The sequence below is a fragment of the Dipteris shenzhenensis genome, chromosome 22 (assembly GCF_047967505.1).
Source record: "Dipteris shenzhenensis isolate YYH24624 ecotype China chromosome 22, Dip_SZ_1.0, whole genome shotgun sequence".
NCBI classification, from domain to species: domain Eukaryota; kingdom Viridiplantae; phylum Streptophyta; class Polypodiopsida; order Gleicheniales; family Dipteridaceae; genus Dipteris; species Dipteris shenzhenensis.
The window spans coordinates 48058411-48075755 of record NC_141617.1 but is presented as its reverse complement, the minus strand read 5'-3'; the positions used below and the strand labels follow the sequence as shown (position 1 = coordinate 48075755).

Sequence of the window (17345 nt, the reverse complement as noted above, 5' to 3'; positions counted from 1 at the left end):
TGCAATATCAGCAAAATGCCTGATGAATCTCCTGTAATAGGAGCAGAGTCCCAAAAAGCTACGGACTTCATGCACAGTTTTCAGCTCTGGCCATTCTTGGCTGGCTCGGATCTTTGCAGGATCCATCTGTATCCCATTCTTGGATATTATGTACCCCAGATAATGGATCTCTACCAAAAAGAATTCACTTTTCTAGCTGTTGGCAAAAAGCTGATGATTTCGAAGTTCTTGAAACACCAAAGCAAGATTTTCTCTGTGCTCTTCTTCTGTCTTTGAGAAGACTAAGATATTATCAAAGAAAGTACCTGTGAAGTGCCTGTACTTTTAGAAGATGTGATTCATCATTCTATTGAATGTGGTTGGAGCATTTGTTAATCCAAAAGGCATCACTAAGTATTCATACAACCCAAATGTAGTGCGAAAAGCTGTCTATAAGCACATCTTGTGGTTGTATTCTGACTTGATGATAACCATTGTTCAAGTCTATTTTGCTGAAAATTGTTGCTCCTTTGAGCTGGTCAAGCACATCATCTATGCGTGGTATCGGAAATCTATTCTTGATGGTCATCTTTTTTAATGCGCGTAATCAACACACATTCGAAAAGAACCCTCTTTCTTCTGTACTAAAAGTACCGGTGAGCAAAAAGGAGATGAGCTGGGCTGAATCAACCCTTTGGACAGCAAGTCCTGCACCTGAGCCATAATCTCCTCTCTCGGAGTCACATTGACTCTATAAGGTGGTCTATTTGGTGGCTCACTTTAGGCATTAACTCTTATCTGATGATCTTTTGGTCTCTTTGGGGGTAACTCCCCTGGCAAAGCATCTGAAAAACTATCTTTAAAGTTCACAAGAAACTGAAATTTATCATTTTCTGCATCATTCATTTCAGCATGCATATCATTTTCTTTTCCTTTTACAAAAACCATATATGCGAAAATTGCAGACTTTATTGCTTTACCACATGTAACATCAGATGCAATGGGAATAGTTTCCCCTTTATTCCTAGCAACTAAACGCTGGTTTTTCCCTCTATGGATAAAACTCAGCATCCTCTCAGGGTATTTTATCTTTACTTCCTTTTGATGGAACCACGGTGTACCAAGTACAACATCATGCTGCTTGAGAGGAGAAATTAAGAAGTCCTCTTGATCTATATATCTTTGTACATGGACACGAAGCTTTCCAATCAAAGGAGTGACTTGCACTGGATCCCCATGGAACATTTGATCAGCATCAAGAGCTCTGCCTAGCTCTTCAATTTTAATCCCTAATCTCAGGGCTAAGTCTTCAAATATGAAATTGTCTGTAGACCCTGGATCAAATAGGATTAATGCTTGCTGATCTCTTACCTTTCCTCATGATAGCAAAAGCTCTTTTTCCTTTGGGTCTGAGGTACTATCTTAAACATTTGAGACTGCTCCCACCATTGGTCTTGGTGGTACTTGTGGCTTTTTTTGCTCCTTAGAACCCGAAGGCTTCTCAGGGCACCGGGCAGCCATATACCCCTCTTTCCCACATCTGAAGCATTTCCCATCTCTGCGGAATTCAGCTATCTGTTCAGGAGAGTGAATTGGGATTTGCCTTTATATGTCTTTGAAAACTAAGTACCCCTCGGCTTCTGAGGCTGAAACCCTTTCTTCTCAACCTTGGGATACTCTTTCTTTTTTGATTTTGAAAAATCAGGTTTCTTCCTGTCAGTACCTCTTGCTTGCAAGGATGGCACTGTGGCTGGATCTTGCATATACATGAGACTGGCTACTGAAGTTGAATGCATAATGTCTTGAATGCTCTTTAACCTCTGAGTATTCACCAGTGCCTGAATTTTTGAATTGAGACCTGCCCTGTACTTTCTCAGTTGGGTTCTTTTGGAGATCTTTTTGAAAGGTGCAACCTGCAAATAAGCATCCCAAAACTTTTGATTGTACACCTTCAATGTATCTCCTGCATCCATATGTTAACTGTCCCAACCTTGAAGGACATGATCCCTGAACTATTTAGGCATGAACTACTGGTAGAAGGCTTTCTTTAAGCTCTTCCACCTCTTTGGGGCTGACCCATGTGTGGTTTGTGCACTCCACCATGCACTAGGTGTCCGTGTCAAGTGCAAGCTGACCATTCTCAACTTGGAGGATTCTGAAAAATTTTCTGCACCAAATGCAGCATCAAACTGCCTAATGAACTGCATTGCCTTCTCTGTATGACCATATTGACCATTAAAGGTAATAAACCTGACAGATTTACCTCCATCTTTGAACTTCTTGGTCTTGGAAGACTTGCTCTTCCTAGACCTCTTGTGTTTCCTTCTTTTCCTGGATGGTTTATCTAATGAAGAAGAAGATACAGAAGCTGAGCTTGAAGTAGACGGTGAAGGGCTTGGAGATCGGTGATGATGCCTCGATCTCTTCCTGCTATGAGACCGTCTCCTATGAGATCCCTCTCTCTTGGGTTGTGCACGAGAGTGTGCCTCTGGCATTGGCACATCATAAGTTGCACTAGGCATAGTTTCTGCTTGAAACAGATGCTGAGCTCTTGGATCTCTTCTGAGTTTTTCCATCTCTTGCATACGAATGCGTACCATCTACTAAACTCTTACTGAGTTTGCTGCACAATTCTTTTTGTTGGATGTGCATCCCTATTTCGTGAATTCCACTAGATAGGTGATTGAGCCATATTTCTACAACTTGTCTGAGATCTGCAAGCTCTCACACACACTGTGTATGCAGCTGATGCACTCAGACTTTGCTTATCAAAGAGAAAAATACCTCAACAAGAGGTGTATTGCACCGACAACTTGTGCCAGTATAGGCTATCAACTCAAGGCATGAACTCAAACCTGTGTGCCCCTTTTATGGCTACTGCAAATGACATTCAAAATGCATCTGTTTTCCCCCTTTTCACTGCTCAAAGGCATGCATATTCTTTTTCTGCAAATCTCTGATTTTTACTGTGTTTCTGCTGATTTTCTGACAGTATAGATTGTCTCTGACAGACAATTCATTTTCTTGGATGTGCATCCCTATTTTGTGAATCCCACTAGATAGGTGATTGAGCCATCTTTCTACAACTTGTCTGAGATCTGCAAGCTCTCACACACAGTGTGTATGCAGCTGATGCACTCAGCCTTTGCTTATCAAAGAGAAAAATACCTCAACAAGAGGTGTATTGCACCCACAACTTGTGCCAGTACATGCTATCAACTCAAGGCATGAACTCAAACCTGTGTGCCCCTTTTCTAGCTACTGCAAATGACATTTAAAATGCATCTGTTTTCCCCTTTTTTACTGCTCAAAGGCATGCATATTCTTTTTCTGCAAATCTCTGATTTTTACTGTGTTTCTGCTGATTTTCTGACAGTATAGACTGTCTCTGACAGACAAAGAAAAATGACAGAAATTTTCCCTCTTTTTTTTTTTGATGAACAGTAACCAGATGAGTAACTGGCTGGTTACACTAACCAGACTAATTGGCTTTGGTCTGGTTAGTTTGTAACTGGACTAATTGGATTGGTCACAGTTTGGTTACACCAATCAGACTGGTCTGGTTAGGCCAGGCTAATGAACCAGGATTGAACTTATTGAGTATTGGTTCAACTTACCAGAGTTAACTAAATGTAGTTAACTTGACCAGGGTTACACTAACCACGGGTTAGCCACTTCAACTGACACATCAGCAAGCTCCCAAGTCATTATGTGCCACGTGTCACTGCCACGTCACGCATCTGAGCTGGCTGCCAGCCACGTCAGCACCCCTCAGGCTTGCATGCCACGTCAGCAACCTACAATTGTTTGCCATGTCAGCCTATTTGCTCTTCCACATGTAAGTGCTTGAGTAGAGCTCTCAACACTTTCGTGAAGCTTCAACACAAAGGTCGTCGTCAAGCATCACGCGCACACAAATGAACACCCAGCCAAGTTCACGGGAGAATTCTGGATTTGCCATTGGAAGAAACACGCCGGATACAAGGAAACCTCACGGCCGGCACCCGTTTTCGCACCTACACAGCATCTGCCCCGTCGAAATCCCTTCCTCGTTTCTCTTGGGTGCTAGCGATTACAAAGTTTCGTAAGACTTCCATCGGGCGCTAATTTCCTCTGCTCACCTTATAGTGCCAAAATGTCGAGTTTTCAAGGTCCATGAGGGTAGATCCACCCAACCAGCCTCCACGCCCAACTTTCATGGCCACCGACAGAAGTGTTGTGAGTGTAAACCATCTACTTGGCCCCCTTGTTTTGCAGCATCTAACCCTTCGTAGGCTTTCAGCCGGTCAAAGCTTTGCTGCTATCAATGTCAAAAAATTTTGACGGAATCACAATCCCGTAGCTAGTCTTCGTTGACACCTCAACATTAGTTGCCTTGATTGAATGACTGTAACTAGTGTCTTCAGGGTCTCACGTGCCCTACATGGGAGCATCGGCTATTGACGCCTACAACCACGCTCACGTAGAGGATTTTCGTCATTCATATGCAGCGCTTCTTTGATCGGAATCGTCATAGAAGGCAATCCTTATCTTCAGCTCTGATACCAATTGCAACCAATTTTCAATCATCTCTCAAACAACTCTCTCTCTCTCTCTCTCTCTTCCTCTCTCTGCAAAACATTAGGGCCTAGGACAACATGTCGGGCTGGACCCCCTCGAAGGTCTTTATTCATGAAAGAGAATCTAAATACAAAGTGTTGCGTAGAGCTGTGTTACAGAGTTGTGTTACAGAAATTTGAAACGTGAATTGTTTTACAAGAGCCCATGGCTCATTCATTTGGCAAGTTGCCACTTCTCTAATTTCAAGCCTAGATCTAATCCCATGTCCATGGGTAAGGTCTTCTGGGTCTTCTTAGCACTTGGTCACACGAATAGCTCCTAATAGGTCGCGGGGCTCCGCAATGCCCAAGTCTAGAACCTTTCTTATACCTGAGTCTTCCTAACCGAAGTTAGGTTCTTTGATTGAAGTCAATTCTTTGACCATTAAAGGGACTCTTTGACAATAATTAACACAAATGGAAAACTCTTTAACTATGATCAAATAAATGGTCAACTCAATACTTTGACTTAGGATATTTACAACTTGGTGACACTTGGATGGGCTTCATCTCGTGTGACATAGTCCCATAGGCCCTTGGCAACCAAAAGACTACGAATCATAAAGCTCCAAAGAGAATAGTTGACCTATCTCCTTGGGCAAAATATCATTTGTATTTTTTGGTGCCATTTGAGCAAAGTAAAAGGAGGCAAGAAAACTTAGGAGAGTTCACGTGCTGTGAACACCTTGCTCAAGCAAGAAAACACTTTCAAAGCCAATACTTGGCTCGAGGATGCACCTCAAAACTGCAAGGAAACTCCCTTATCGGGATTTGTACTGCAATTTCAGGATGTGAGCCAATGCTTGGCACAACAAAGCATAAACCCACTGAAAAACCTCTGTCCTAAACCAAACAGCCAATTACAGAGCCCAAATTCCTTTGAAGGAAATAAACACTTTACGGGCGAAGATGTGAGCTGGCTGTACGATGAAGTAAGGGTGGGAGTGTCTTTTGGTTATATGGTTCAACCAATTGTCCGGGGTTCAATCGTTCGAGGTTAAGGGATGCAACAAATGAGAATTGCTCTTTTACAAAACTGCTTGAAACAGGTCCAAAGTGGTAAAATGAGAGCTCCAAGAGCCCAAAAACAGTCACCAAATGAGTCCACCTGCTGGTAAAGAGCAAAACAGTTCCAAGAATATTCAAAACAGCAATGTACGTGCGACCAAGTCTAAAACTGTCAAACCAATCGTCCGGGTTCGGTACTGCAACAAATGAGCTGTCCTTTCACAAAATTGCTTGAAACAGGTCCGAAGCAGTAAAATGACAGCTCCAAAAGCACAAATATGGTCACCGGATGAGTCCACCTGCTAGTAAAGAGCAAAGCAGTCTCAAGAATAACCTTGAAACACAAAACAGGTTTGACCAGCAAGTCGCAAGTCCAAAATTCTAAAAACAGCAAGCAAAACCTCCTCCAAGAAGAGTCACCCTGCTGTAGAAACCTGGCAAAGATGAAAAATCTGCAAAAGAACAGATCGACCTGTCTGGGATAGAGAAAACAGCTTTAGAAGTGCCAAAAATACCGTCGCCCATAGAGAAATCTGTGCCAAAGAGCTGAAACAGGGCTAGGAATCAAGTCGCCTAGCAGGCGCCTGTTTTGAACAGCAAAACTGCCCAAAACAGTGCAGAAATAGCCAACCAGCAGGAAATACGGCCCCAAAGAGAGAAAAACTGCTCTAGAATTAGTTGCCCAGCTCTTAAATAGCTCCAGAAGGCTTCAGAAACAGGTGCATAGTATTAGATTTGGAAAACAAGTCAAAATGCTAGAAAACAGCTCCAAAACCTTACGAAATTTGCTGCAGCTGAGTTGCCCAGGCTGGAATCAGCCTCTTGTGAACTCGCTATACCTTGGATAGATCCCAACTGCAGGATGCCCTTGAAGACGAAATGGACGCTACAAGTTTTTGCGACAAAAATGAGAGTTCTCGTGATAGAACAGCTCTAGGGGTGTGGGGGAGGTGCTGGGGAGCAAGGGGCACCTGCTCTGATAGCATATGTACAGAAAGGGAATCGAGAGAATGTGAGAGAATGAAGCTGAAGGAAGCTAAACTGAAATTGCAGCAACAAGAATGAAGTAGAAGACTAGGGTTAGTCATACCGACAAAACCCTAGGAAGGACCTTAACTAGGGTCAAAACATGTGCGGTGACTAACTCACCCACAAATTCAGCCTCTAACTAAGCTATGGGGAAAAAAACTCAATAAAGGGAGTGCCCCTAGCTCCTATCACATAACTTTGGCCATTGCCTTAGGAGATATGAATATATCAATAATATTTTGACGATTTGAACATTTGAATCACACCTTGCACATGTTCGTTTTCTTTCATAGTTTCAGGATCCTTTTGGAAAGAAGATATAGATCTCCTCTCCACCATGCCCTCAATAGAAAACCTCATAGCTCCATCTTGAGCCTTTGGGTTCTTAAGTGTATCCTCCTTAGCACCTTACAACCCTTAGATGCCTTTAAACCCTTTACTTAAGTGATTTGCTTTAATGCCTATGGTTTATTCTCCTTCAATAAGTCCTCTTGATAAGCATGTTCTTGCACTATTACCCTAACACAAAAATGCCTATGCCTTAATCCACATAGCATAAGCAAGCCTTCAACACCATTCTTAAGTTATATCACCTTATCACCATGAGCAAAATAACAATTCCAACGCATTTAATTACGTACAATAGCAAGGGAATCCTAAATCATTATATATATCTAACATGCCCAAACTCATCCTCTAAAAACACAACACAGTGGAGTTTCAATCTCATGACAATCATTCGCAAGGTTGAAAACCGTAAACTCTATCTCGCGAGCTATGAAATTCCCACCGACGTCATCAGCGTCCAACCGTTGGTGTAGACCATAGTATAAACAAATGCGGTCGCACATACACATCCGCACACCCACACATACTTAAGCATCCATTTATTCAAAGGTCTCGTATAGAAGTTTATGTCAACACTCCGGAGGTGAAGGGCAGACTCAGCTGTGGTAAAGGCTAGCACTAAAAGAGAAGGCTAATTAAAAAGTAGTTGCTAACAAATACTTCTACACACGCCATCAACATCCATGCATGTAAGTCATCCACATCTCCATTTAGACTTTTACAAGTTCTAAAGAGATGCATTCTCTTTCTTCAATGTAGAAAACCTCCCTTTCACAGATGGCTCTACTATTATGCAGCCCACGCTCATGAAGGAGAAAAGGTGTGCATTCCTCCTTTAACAATGTATACAAGAAATGCTCTCTCTAACATAACTAATGTGCACACATACCTAATAAGCCTTCTCAAACATTTTCTACTGTTCCTTTAAAGCGTGCCGCATTTGTGACCGAAATGCAATCTTCCCACAATGCCATGCTTATTATATTATGTTAGTAAACTTAACATAACTAGTTCATTTAAATTAAAGTTAACCCTAACAAAACAACTCCTTTTCCATTGGTACTGATTATGTTATGCATATACAAAATCATCGCCCATACGTCATTGAATGATATCATCGATCAATTTTACCACTAAATTGCCATAGAAAACTAAGACGTTCCACATATAACCCTACTCTGGCCGTTTGTCGCTTGGTTGACGTATGTGTTGCCTAATGACAACGCTATGCTATAACTCAAATCCCCAATGAAATACTATGTTGGACAACCGCCGCTGTTGACGCCAGCACGAGTATGGTTTGTTACAGAGAGAGATTATGCCTTGGTCTTCATTGGTACATAATGTCATGGGATATGCTTGCTTGCTGCATATGAGACAAGAGCATGCTAAACTTTTGCGCCTTCTACCTCTGCCATGCAAGATGCAGAGTTATGGAACGTCAGGTTTGGGCATGTAAATGATGGCAGCCTCATGTTATTGGAGAAGCTTAAGATGATTGGTGCCTTAGTTCGTTTGGTGACCCCTCCAAACAACATATGTGAGGGTTGTATTTTGAATAAACTGCATTTTGTGATTTACATGTAGTCCGGGCTACACGTTTATTACAGCTCGTCCATATTGATGTTTGTGGATCCATGCGCAATTTGTCTCTTGCACTCGTCTTTATTTTGTTACATTCATAGAGGGCTTCACGTGTTTTACCTGGGTCTTTTCTCTCAAGCATAAATTTTAAGTTTGTAATGTGATCATTGTGGCCGTGGTTGATTGTGTAGCTATTTCCGTACGTTTGATTGTGTAGCATATGCACATGTGCCTCAAGAATTGCATAGCAAACTTGATGACAAGGCCAAAAAGTGCAGAGTTTCCACTGGCATATCGGGTACAGCATCAAAGAAAATGGGCAGCAGCCTATCAGAGCATTCAGAAGGACTCCAATTTCTGTCAAAACTAGCAAAGGGCAGATCTGCATTTTAACATCCTAACTAGTGACAACCTTCTAGGTCACAAGATTATACAATCTGTACCCTTTGTTTCACTACGGTAGCCAATAAAGAAGACTTTGCAACAAGATACTCCAACGAGTGGTGCCTGAGTTCAGTCTATTGCTGAACTTGTTTCTCAAGAAGAAATTGATGATGCCGTAGCACGTGAGTACAATAGTGCAAGAAGCAAGATCAATACCTCGTTGGTTGCTCCGCACCCTTGAGAACATCAAGCTCTCTGCACCACTTCCTAGCCGTACACGTAGTGGCACTAGAGACACCGAGGGTGCCCATTACTATTAGCCTGCATGGGTCGCATCATACTTGAGGCAGACGAGCCTAACAGTTTTGTTGATGCACGAGACAATGTGCAGTGGATGATGTAATGCAAGCGGAGATTGACTCCATTAAGAAAAACCACACTCGGGAGTTGGAGGACTTGCTTACTAGCAAGAAGGCAATTGGCATGAAGTAGGTTGCACAAGCTCAAAAGAAAATCAGATGGTTCCATAGATAGGTACAAGGCTCGTCTCGTGGCCAAGGGCTATGCACAACAGAAAGGCATAGGTTATGATGAAATATTTGCCCCTGCTTCTCTTATGACCATCATTAGGTGTGGCTGCATTGGCAGCATTTCATGCATGAAAGGTCAATTAGTTGGACATCAAAACTGCGTTCTTGAATGGGGACCTTTAGGAGGAGGTCTATTTTCTTAGCCCATTGGATTTGTGGAACTTGGTAAGGAAGCCAAAGTATGCAAGTTAAGAAAGGCATTGTATGGTTTGAAGCAAGCTCCTCGAGCTTGGCATGCAAGGATAGATGACCTTTTGACCAGCTAGAGAATGCATAATAGTCCACATGAGAGCACCCTCTATGTTAGGAAGGAAGGGGGGATTTGCTCATCATTCTTCTCTATGTCGATGACATGCTGCTCACTAGTACTAATGTCGCAAAAAATTGCTGATCTTAAGGCCGAATCACATCAAAGATTTGAGATGTCAGATTTGGGGTTGCTTCACTACTATTTGGGCATCCAGTATATATAGGATGATAGAGGTATTGGGCCGTCGCAGCCCATGTATATTGGTAAGCTTCCGGAACGGTTTGGACTCAAAATTGCAAGCCCATTTCTACTACTATGGAGCTGGGGCTTAAGCTATCCGTTCATGATGCCCGTGAACCTTAGGTATTGGGTTATGACCTATCACAGTCCAAGTATATTGGTAAGCCCTTGGATGGTTCATACCTCAAAATTGCAAGCCAATCTCTACTGCTATAGAGCCGGGTCTTAAGATGTCCATTCCATTCATGATGCCAATGAATCTTTTGATGCCTCTGTTTACAGCCAGGCTGTGGGATGCCTCATTTATTTATGCAACACACGTCCTGACATTCAGTATGTAGGGTCTCAGCTAAGAGGTTTCTGCACAGCCCAAAGACTTTACATTGGCAGGTTGTGAAGCATGTGTTTGAATATTTGTAGGACACCCGCTCTCTTGGTTTGCTCTTTCCCAGGGGGTGACGTTCACTTACATGCTTATAGTGATTGGGTTTGGTGATTTTGATACTCGGAAATCCACTAGTAGTAACTGTTTCTTTCTTGGACACTCGTGCATTTTTTGGTTAAGCTAGACCCAGTACAGTGGCTACCTCATCATGTGAGGCTGAGTATAGGGCAGCCTTCACAACCACAATTGAGTGTATTTGACTGTGGCATTTCTTGGGTGATCTTCATGCATCATTGGAGGAGCCTTCTCATTTTGACAGTTAAAGTGCCATTGCTGTGGTGAGGAATCTTGAGTTTAATGCTTGTACAAAACACATTGAAATTCATTATCACTATGTTAGGGAGCTTCTACATGCACGGGACATCAGCTTGGTCTTCTGCCCTACACAACAGAATGTGGCGGATCTCTTCATTGAAGTGTTACGGAGTCCAAAGTTTGAGGCTTTTTCGAAGCTTTAAACTTATATCCGTTTGGTGTTTGATGTTTACCTTGTACATCATGATAGTCACTGCAAGGGGATGTAAGAAATACTTATGTTTCTTAAGGCAGTGGCGAATGTTATGTAATAAGAGGCTAGGTGTTCTTTATGCATCGTTGGAGGAGCCTACTCTCGTTGACAGTTATAGTGCCATTGCTGTGGTGCGGAATCTTGAGTTTAATGCGCGTACCAAACACATCGAAATTCATTATCACTATGTCAGGGAGCTTCTACATGCACGGGACATCAGCTTGGTCTTTTGCCCTACACATCAGAATGTGGCGGATCTCTTCATTGAAGCATTACCGTGTCCGAAGTTTGAGGCTTTTTCAAAGCTTTCAAAGTCCGTTTGGTGATTGATGTTTACCTTGTACATCATGATAGTCACGTCAGGGGGATGTAAGAATAATTTATGTTTCCCAAGGTAGTGGCGAGTGTTATGTAATAAGAGGCTAGGGGGACTTATTAAAGTTTTAAACCCCTAACCTCAGTTTGAGGTTGAGTTTGTTGGGTGAGTTAAGTCACCACACATCTTTCGACCCCAGTTAGAGTCCATCCTAGGGTTTTGTCTCTATGACTACCCTAGCTTTGTAGTTCATTTGTGTTGCTGTGCTTCAGCTTCATTCTCTCGCCTTTTCTCTCTTCCATTCTAACACAAGCCACATCCCTATTGGAACATAATGGCACTATTTGGAGGGGACGGCTTAATTCTCCCTACATCCTTTCTCAAGGACATTTGTATAAACAAGGAAGAGCTGCTTTAAACTGGCTCAAGTCTTTATAGAAAGGCACACTGTCGCTCTCTGTTCCCTCGCTTTATTATCCCTTGGCGCCCAAAGGCAGCTCCGTTGAGTGTTGTCATCTTTGGCATTGCTAGCTCGTAATTCAGCATTGGAGCTTCATCTCTTTGTGGCACTACTTGCAAAGACTCATTCCATAATTCCTTACATTTAGAGCAAGGATTGGTGAGTGTCTGCACACGGAGTTCTGCTTTTGTCTTGTTTTATTTTTATTTGACTCTTTGGATCCACTGGGCTGGCGGTTTTGCAACCCCTTTGCTATTAATAGTCCTCCTCCGTTCACAACAAACTCACCTGCCCTCTCTCTTTTATGTGTTTGCATCTTTGTCTGGGTTGTTTTAGTGCTTTAACATCATTTACTGCCTCCTCTTCTGAAAGGATAAAATTTCTTTGTGTACTGCATGCCATTCGTGAAGCTATCAGCTTGTGTTTATGGCCAACTGAAACTTGTTGTTTGGTGAAGTTTTGGCCTGCATGGGACCCGTAGGTGTGCCCTTACTATCTAATCGTTGTATCGGCTTTGCTCGCCGTTTGCAGCCTTATTCAAGGAGTTTCTGCTGCTGTAATAAGCAAAACAGCCACATTACAGCTAATCTTTCACTCATTTGTGAAAGGGAGCAAGGTTGAAGCGACATTGATGAGGTATCTGCAACCAAATGTGAAGTGTGCATGAGGGAAGTGGCCAATGGTGTCCTGAGAATTTACTGGAGTATATTTAAGATTGTGTTTCTCTGGATGGGGGTCCCCCTTTGGCCCTCATATGAGGTCTCCTTTGTTTCAATGTATTACATTCTGTCAATTCTGTGTTTTTGAGCTTGATTTGCAGTTCTCATTTATATGAAGCCCTTTTCTATTCCACAATGTCAAGTGCTTACCATTTGATATATATGTACCGATGTCTTCAAGTTATGGTACTCATCTGGCACCTCTCATATGACACCTCTCACACCCATGCATTTACCCCACAGGAACACTCAATTGATCAAGAAGGCCGGGTACTTAGTTTGCTAAGTTATTATGAGTATATATAAACTGGTTATTGACAAGGCAGTATAATTTCAGCTACGTATAAACTTCAAATTTCAGATATGCAAATTATCTTCCTTTAGTTGTTATATTTTCTCTCAATCCTGAGCAAGGGTTCTCTGATTTATAAGGGTTCTAGTGCTTTTAGATCACTGTTTTGTATAACGAAGGAAAGCAACAATTTTCAGATGTCCCCTCGCACTCAAGCTGGATTTTAAATGACTCTGTAGTAGTGATTCCTGTTGTAAAATTTTTTAATTCCTCTCGAAGCAATCAGGAAAAAGAGTCTCCTATTCTCCTTCAAACCTTTGATTTTACCACGCTTTACACAAAGATCAAGCTAGAAGACCTGAAGTTTAGAATAAAAAAGCTAGTGGCTGAAGTTTTCAAGCTGAGATTTGACAAAGATAGATGCAAAGTGCTAAAAGTTGAGAAAACAGCCTTATGCTTTGACTTTTTGTGGCTAAAAAATAAAGATCATGACATTGGTTCTAAAAAGAAAAGGTACAAAAAGGTAGTAAGTGTTGAAGATGTTTGCTCTTGGATAGATTTTCTTTTAGATAATCTTTACATCACAATAGGTGATTCTTTGTCTCAACAAATTATAGGGATCCCCATGGGCACTAATTGTGCAGTCTTTTTAGCAAACTCTTATCTTTTCAGTTGCCCTATCATTTTACATAAGCTTAGCCAAGTTAGGCGTTTTATAGATGATTTATTTGTTCTAGATGTTCCTAACTTTCAAGACTTTATGTACAAATACGCTTGTGCTTTTGGAGAAAGAATCTATCCTCGTGACTCTTGTGAATTGAACTACACTTCAAGAGGGGATACTTGTGTTTTCTTAGATCTGAGACTTTCTCAATCTACCATAGGATTAGAGGTTGATATTTACGATTAACGCGAACAACCTGAATATAGTGGTTTACACATTATAAAAATGCCTCACATTGACTCACAAACATTTCTGATTTGGCAAAATATGGAGTCATTTCTTCCCAATTCCATAGATTTTCCCACCTTTGTACAACTAAGGAGTCTATTACCACTCATTGTAGTAATTTGATCACTTTACTATTACACACGAGGTATAATCCAAGGAAAATAATGAAAAAAGTATGCATAAAGTCTTTTATCTATGGTGTATCGGCCTTAGGTATGTTTAGAATGCTGGAAACATTAAGTGGAGAGCTGAATAGCCTGTTTTTCTTTTAGTTTCAAAAGAGAGTTTGATTGAGTATGCTTGTGCTTTCTAAGTCAGGATTGTAATTTTGCCTCTTTGTAGGAAGCGATACACAAGTGTAAAGGGTCCTTTCAGCCTTTTATGTTTTAAATAAGAGTGAGAGTGAGAGTGTGTGTGTTGTGTGTGTGTGTGTGTGTGAGAGAGAGAGAGAGAGAGAGAGAGAGAGAGAGGTTTAATTCCAGTTTTTTGGAAGATTTTGTTTCTTGACTTGCTTGTTTATTTTTGCTTAGTCACCTTCTTCCTTTCTTCTTTATTTCTTGTTTTCTTTCTCTTTTGTTCATTTGACGTATTTTAGTAAGCACTAAGAGACTCCGCGGGTCTTTAGAAACCCAGTATAGCTGCTTATGCTTGGTCACTGATGACGAATAAGTGTTGCTTTGCTTGCTAAGTATGTCTTCCTTTTGTTTTTCATTAAAGTTTTTGTTTACCTCTTTTTTCTTCTCTTTCATTTTCTCTTTTATTTTCAGTGTATATTTTTTGTCTTTAGAACAATAAAAAATCTAAATTTGTATGATTGGACTTATTCTAGTCTTACAAAGATATATAAATTTTTTTTTCCTCTAATGTATAAGAGAACCATACAAGTTCATGCATTTCACACTCATGAATAGGATTAAGAATGCTAAAGTGTAATGTATTGCATTTTTCAAATAAAGATTCCAAAAACATCAATGCTATGATAAAGAATGTCAAGGCTGCTAACAATGCAATACGTGTGACCATGATTAACACTAGTTTGGTAGCAAAACATGACATAAAGGTGTCCTTTTGATGTTTTGGCAAAAAACTCACAGCTTAACCTTGACACATTTTTTAAGGATTCCCTCTCTTGAGCTTAAGGTAGACTCATAAGATTATTTTTAAAAAATATAAGGAACATAAAAAAGCAGTTCACATGGTTACAAAGTGCCCACGAAAATTAAAAACACTGTTTTTTACCCAACCAACATTCAGAATAAGTTTCACAGCAAATCTTGCTTTTATAGTTTCGAAGTATGCATAAGCGTTCTACATATAAGAATTTTCTATTGCTATCATGTTACTCTATAAGTTTAATCTAGACCTTTGAAGGTTCCTTTAATCCTTGTATCTCGAAATCAGCATAAATTGCAGCATAACCAACAATCAAAATAACGTTTGAAGTTGATTTGATGTTTTACATCATATTAGGTCCCCTTAAAACTCATGGTACTCCATAATGTCATATTGAAGACATATAGAAAGTATGCTTGAGTTTGGAACTTGTTATACATGTCAAATAATGTGAAAAGATCAAACTTTGCCTAAATATCAGTATTCACAAAATTTAATTCCGAGTCCCTAAATCATAGTATGATTGCCTAGCTCCAAAAGCAATTAACATGCGTGTTATAGCTATTATTAGACTATGGGATTTAAAAACTATGAAAGAAGTCATTTTAATCATGAAGTGTGTCCATTTTATCTAAAAGTGAGAAAACAACTTGAAATTTTGGTGACAACTCAATGTTATTTTTTTTGGTAAAACTAAAAGTCATAGGTGTGAGTTCTAGTCCCATACGAGTTCTAAGTTTTTGTTTGCATATAAGCTATTATGGTCAATAATCAAAACCCCAAATACTTTCTCAATGCCTTAGTATAATTTTAGGAAGTGGCTAAGTTAACAGGACATAAAAGTGTCCTAAGACCATTTTCTGTCCTTTTACCAAATTACTGTTAAGTATGCTAACACATTATGGGTAATGGATTTTCAAATAGCTTTCAATGATAGAGTGTGGGAATACTTGTTGCTGCTAAGCGAACCCTCCCTTTACAATGATTGTCCCAGCTTGCAACATCAACACATATATTGCCGATGACATATATTAAGCATACACATTGTGTATGAATTCGTCAGTGTATGGAAGAAGAACGACATAGCATATGCCTCTCAAATAAAGAACTTCCTTGAAATGAGTAATTGTTTCTAGAGAGACTTTTACATCATTGGAGAGGATGAGGTGTGTTGCAAGTTATCACAATGTTTGCTACCACCCTTTTATTATTTGAATGGAAGTTGATCCCATTTGTACTATCCTGAGGTGATCCCGTCATTGGGTTCTTTCAAAGCTGCTCACTAGGCCCATTAGACCTTTCAGGACATAGAACTTGCACAAGCTTATGCTAAAAGTTACAAGTGCTCTATAATATTTTATAAGAAAACCATTACAACATACCTTTGACTCCTACCTCTAATAGCATCCTTATACAATCGTGGTCATTATTTCTATCTTAGCCGCTTTGTCTGGTTATATGATCAATGTACCCTGCTTCTTTTTTTCACCATTAACTTGTCTGAATATCTGAAGTCAATGGTAATGTGGAAAGTATGCATTGGAAATTGTGACCATCTTTGGAAAGCTCTTGGGAAGGTGTGTCTCACGTGGCTGCTGTTGATATTTTGAGGCAGGAGCTATTTGGATTGTTATGTCTTGTACTCTAGTATCTGACTTACGAATCCCAAAATGCTGGTTCTGTTGTCTTTTTTTGCCATGCTTCAGCTCAACGTTTTGTATGTAAGACTGATTATGGTCTTTATCCTACAATGAGTGATTCCATTGATGTAAACAATTTTTCTTGTTTGTGTGTTTTTTTTCTTACAAGTCGGTGCACAGCAGTGGCTTGGGTTCCTCAAGGAGAAGGCCGCTTCGTTGTGGCTCATGCTGATGGAAATCTTTTTATGTATGATAAAGTACGGCTCTTTTCATTACTGTTACTTTACCATTCTAATTGCCCACGCCATTGCTTCATGTCCTTTCTAAAGACTTTAACATTTTGTGATCGATGTGTAGAGCAAGGATGGAAGTGGTGATGCATCTTTTCCTCCAGTGAAGGATACAACCCAGTTTCTTGTTGTTCATGCAAGATCCAGCAAGGTTTTGTCCATTTGATTTTGCATTTCTTTTGGTCTTTGTGAATTTTAGGGCAGAGGCAAGGTTCTAAGACTAAAGGTTAACTATCCCTTTAACTAGGGCTGCCCGCCTGTGTGGGTTACTACATTGATGAGTTTAGGCTTAGGTTGATGTTGGAGGTGGAGCAAAGCACAGTTTGCAACACCAGGATTTTGTCATGCTCACTGGAAGGTTAATGCAAGTTCTACCAAAATAACCTTGTGAGAAGAAAGAAAGCATGTCATCCAAAGAGCATTAACCATACTGCAAATTCCCATATTTCAGATGTTCATGCGCCAGACCTGCTAGAAGCTAAATCCAGTTCTGACATGAGCTCTGCACACAGCTGCATGATTGCTCTTTCTTTCAGCCAAATCCACAAATAACCCCCACAGGGGATCTTCCAGTAAACTCTGGGGCATAAGCTGCTTCAG

At 40.6% G+C, this 17345-nt stretch overlaps 1 protein-coding gene across 7 annotated transcripts in view; it reads left to right on the top strand.

Moving 5' to 3' along the window:
* The window catches only part of LOC147888209 (uncharacterized), a 97894-nt gene that overhangs the window by 21202 nt on the left and 59347 nt on the right, over positions 1 to 17345 (top strand). For 5 of the 7 annotated variants that reach the window (XM_087393321.1, XM_087393320.1, XM_087393319.1 and 2 more), the window contains exons 5-7: positions 12271 to 12375; positions 16625 to 16712; positions 16813 to 16896. In XM_087393321.1, coding sequence (XP_087249447.1) covers positions 12271 to 12375; positions 16625 to 16712; positions 16813 to 16896 — 277 coding nt within the window. The remainder of the gene's footprint in view (positions 1 to 12270; positions 12376 to 16624; positions 16713 to 16812; positions 16897 to 17345) is intronic. The other 2 variants (XM_087393323.1, XM_087393324.1) reach the window with 1 other exon arrangement.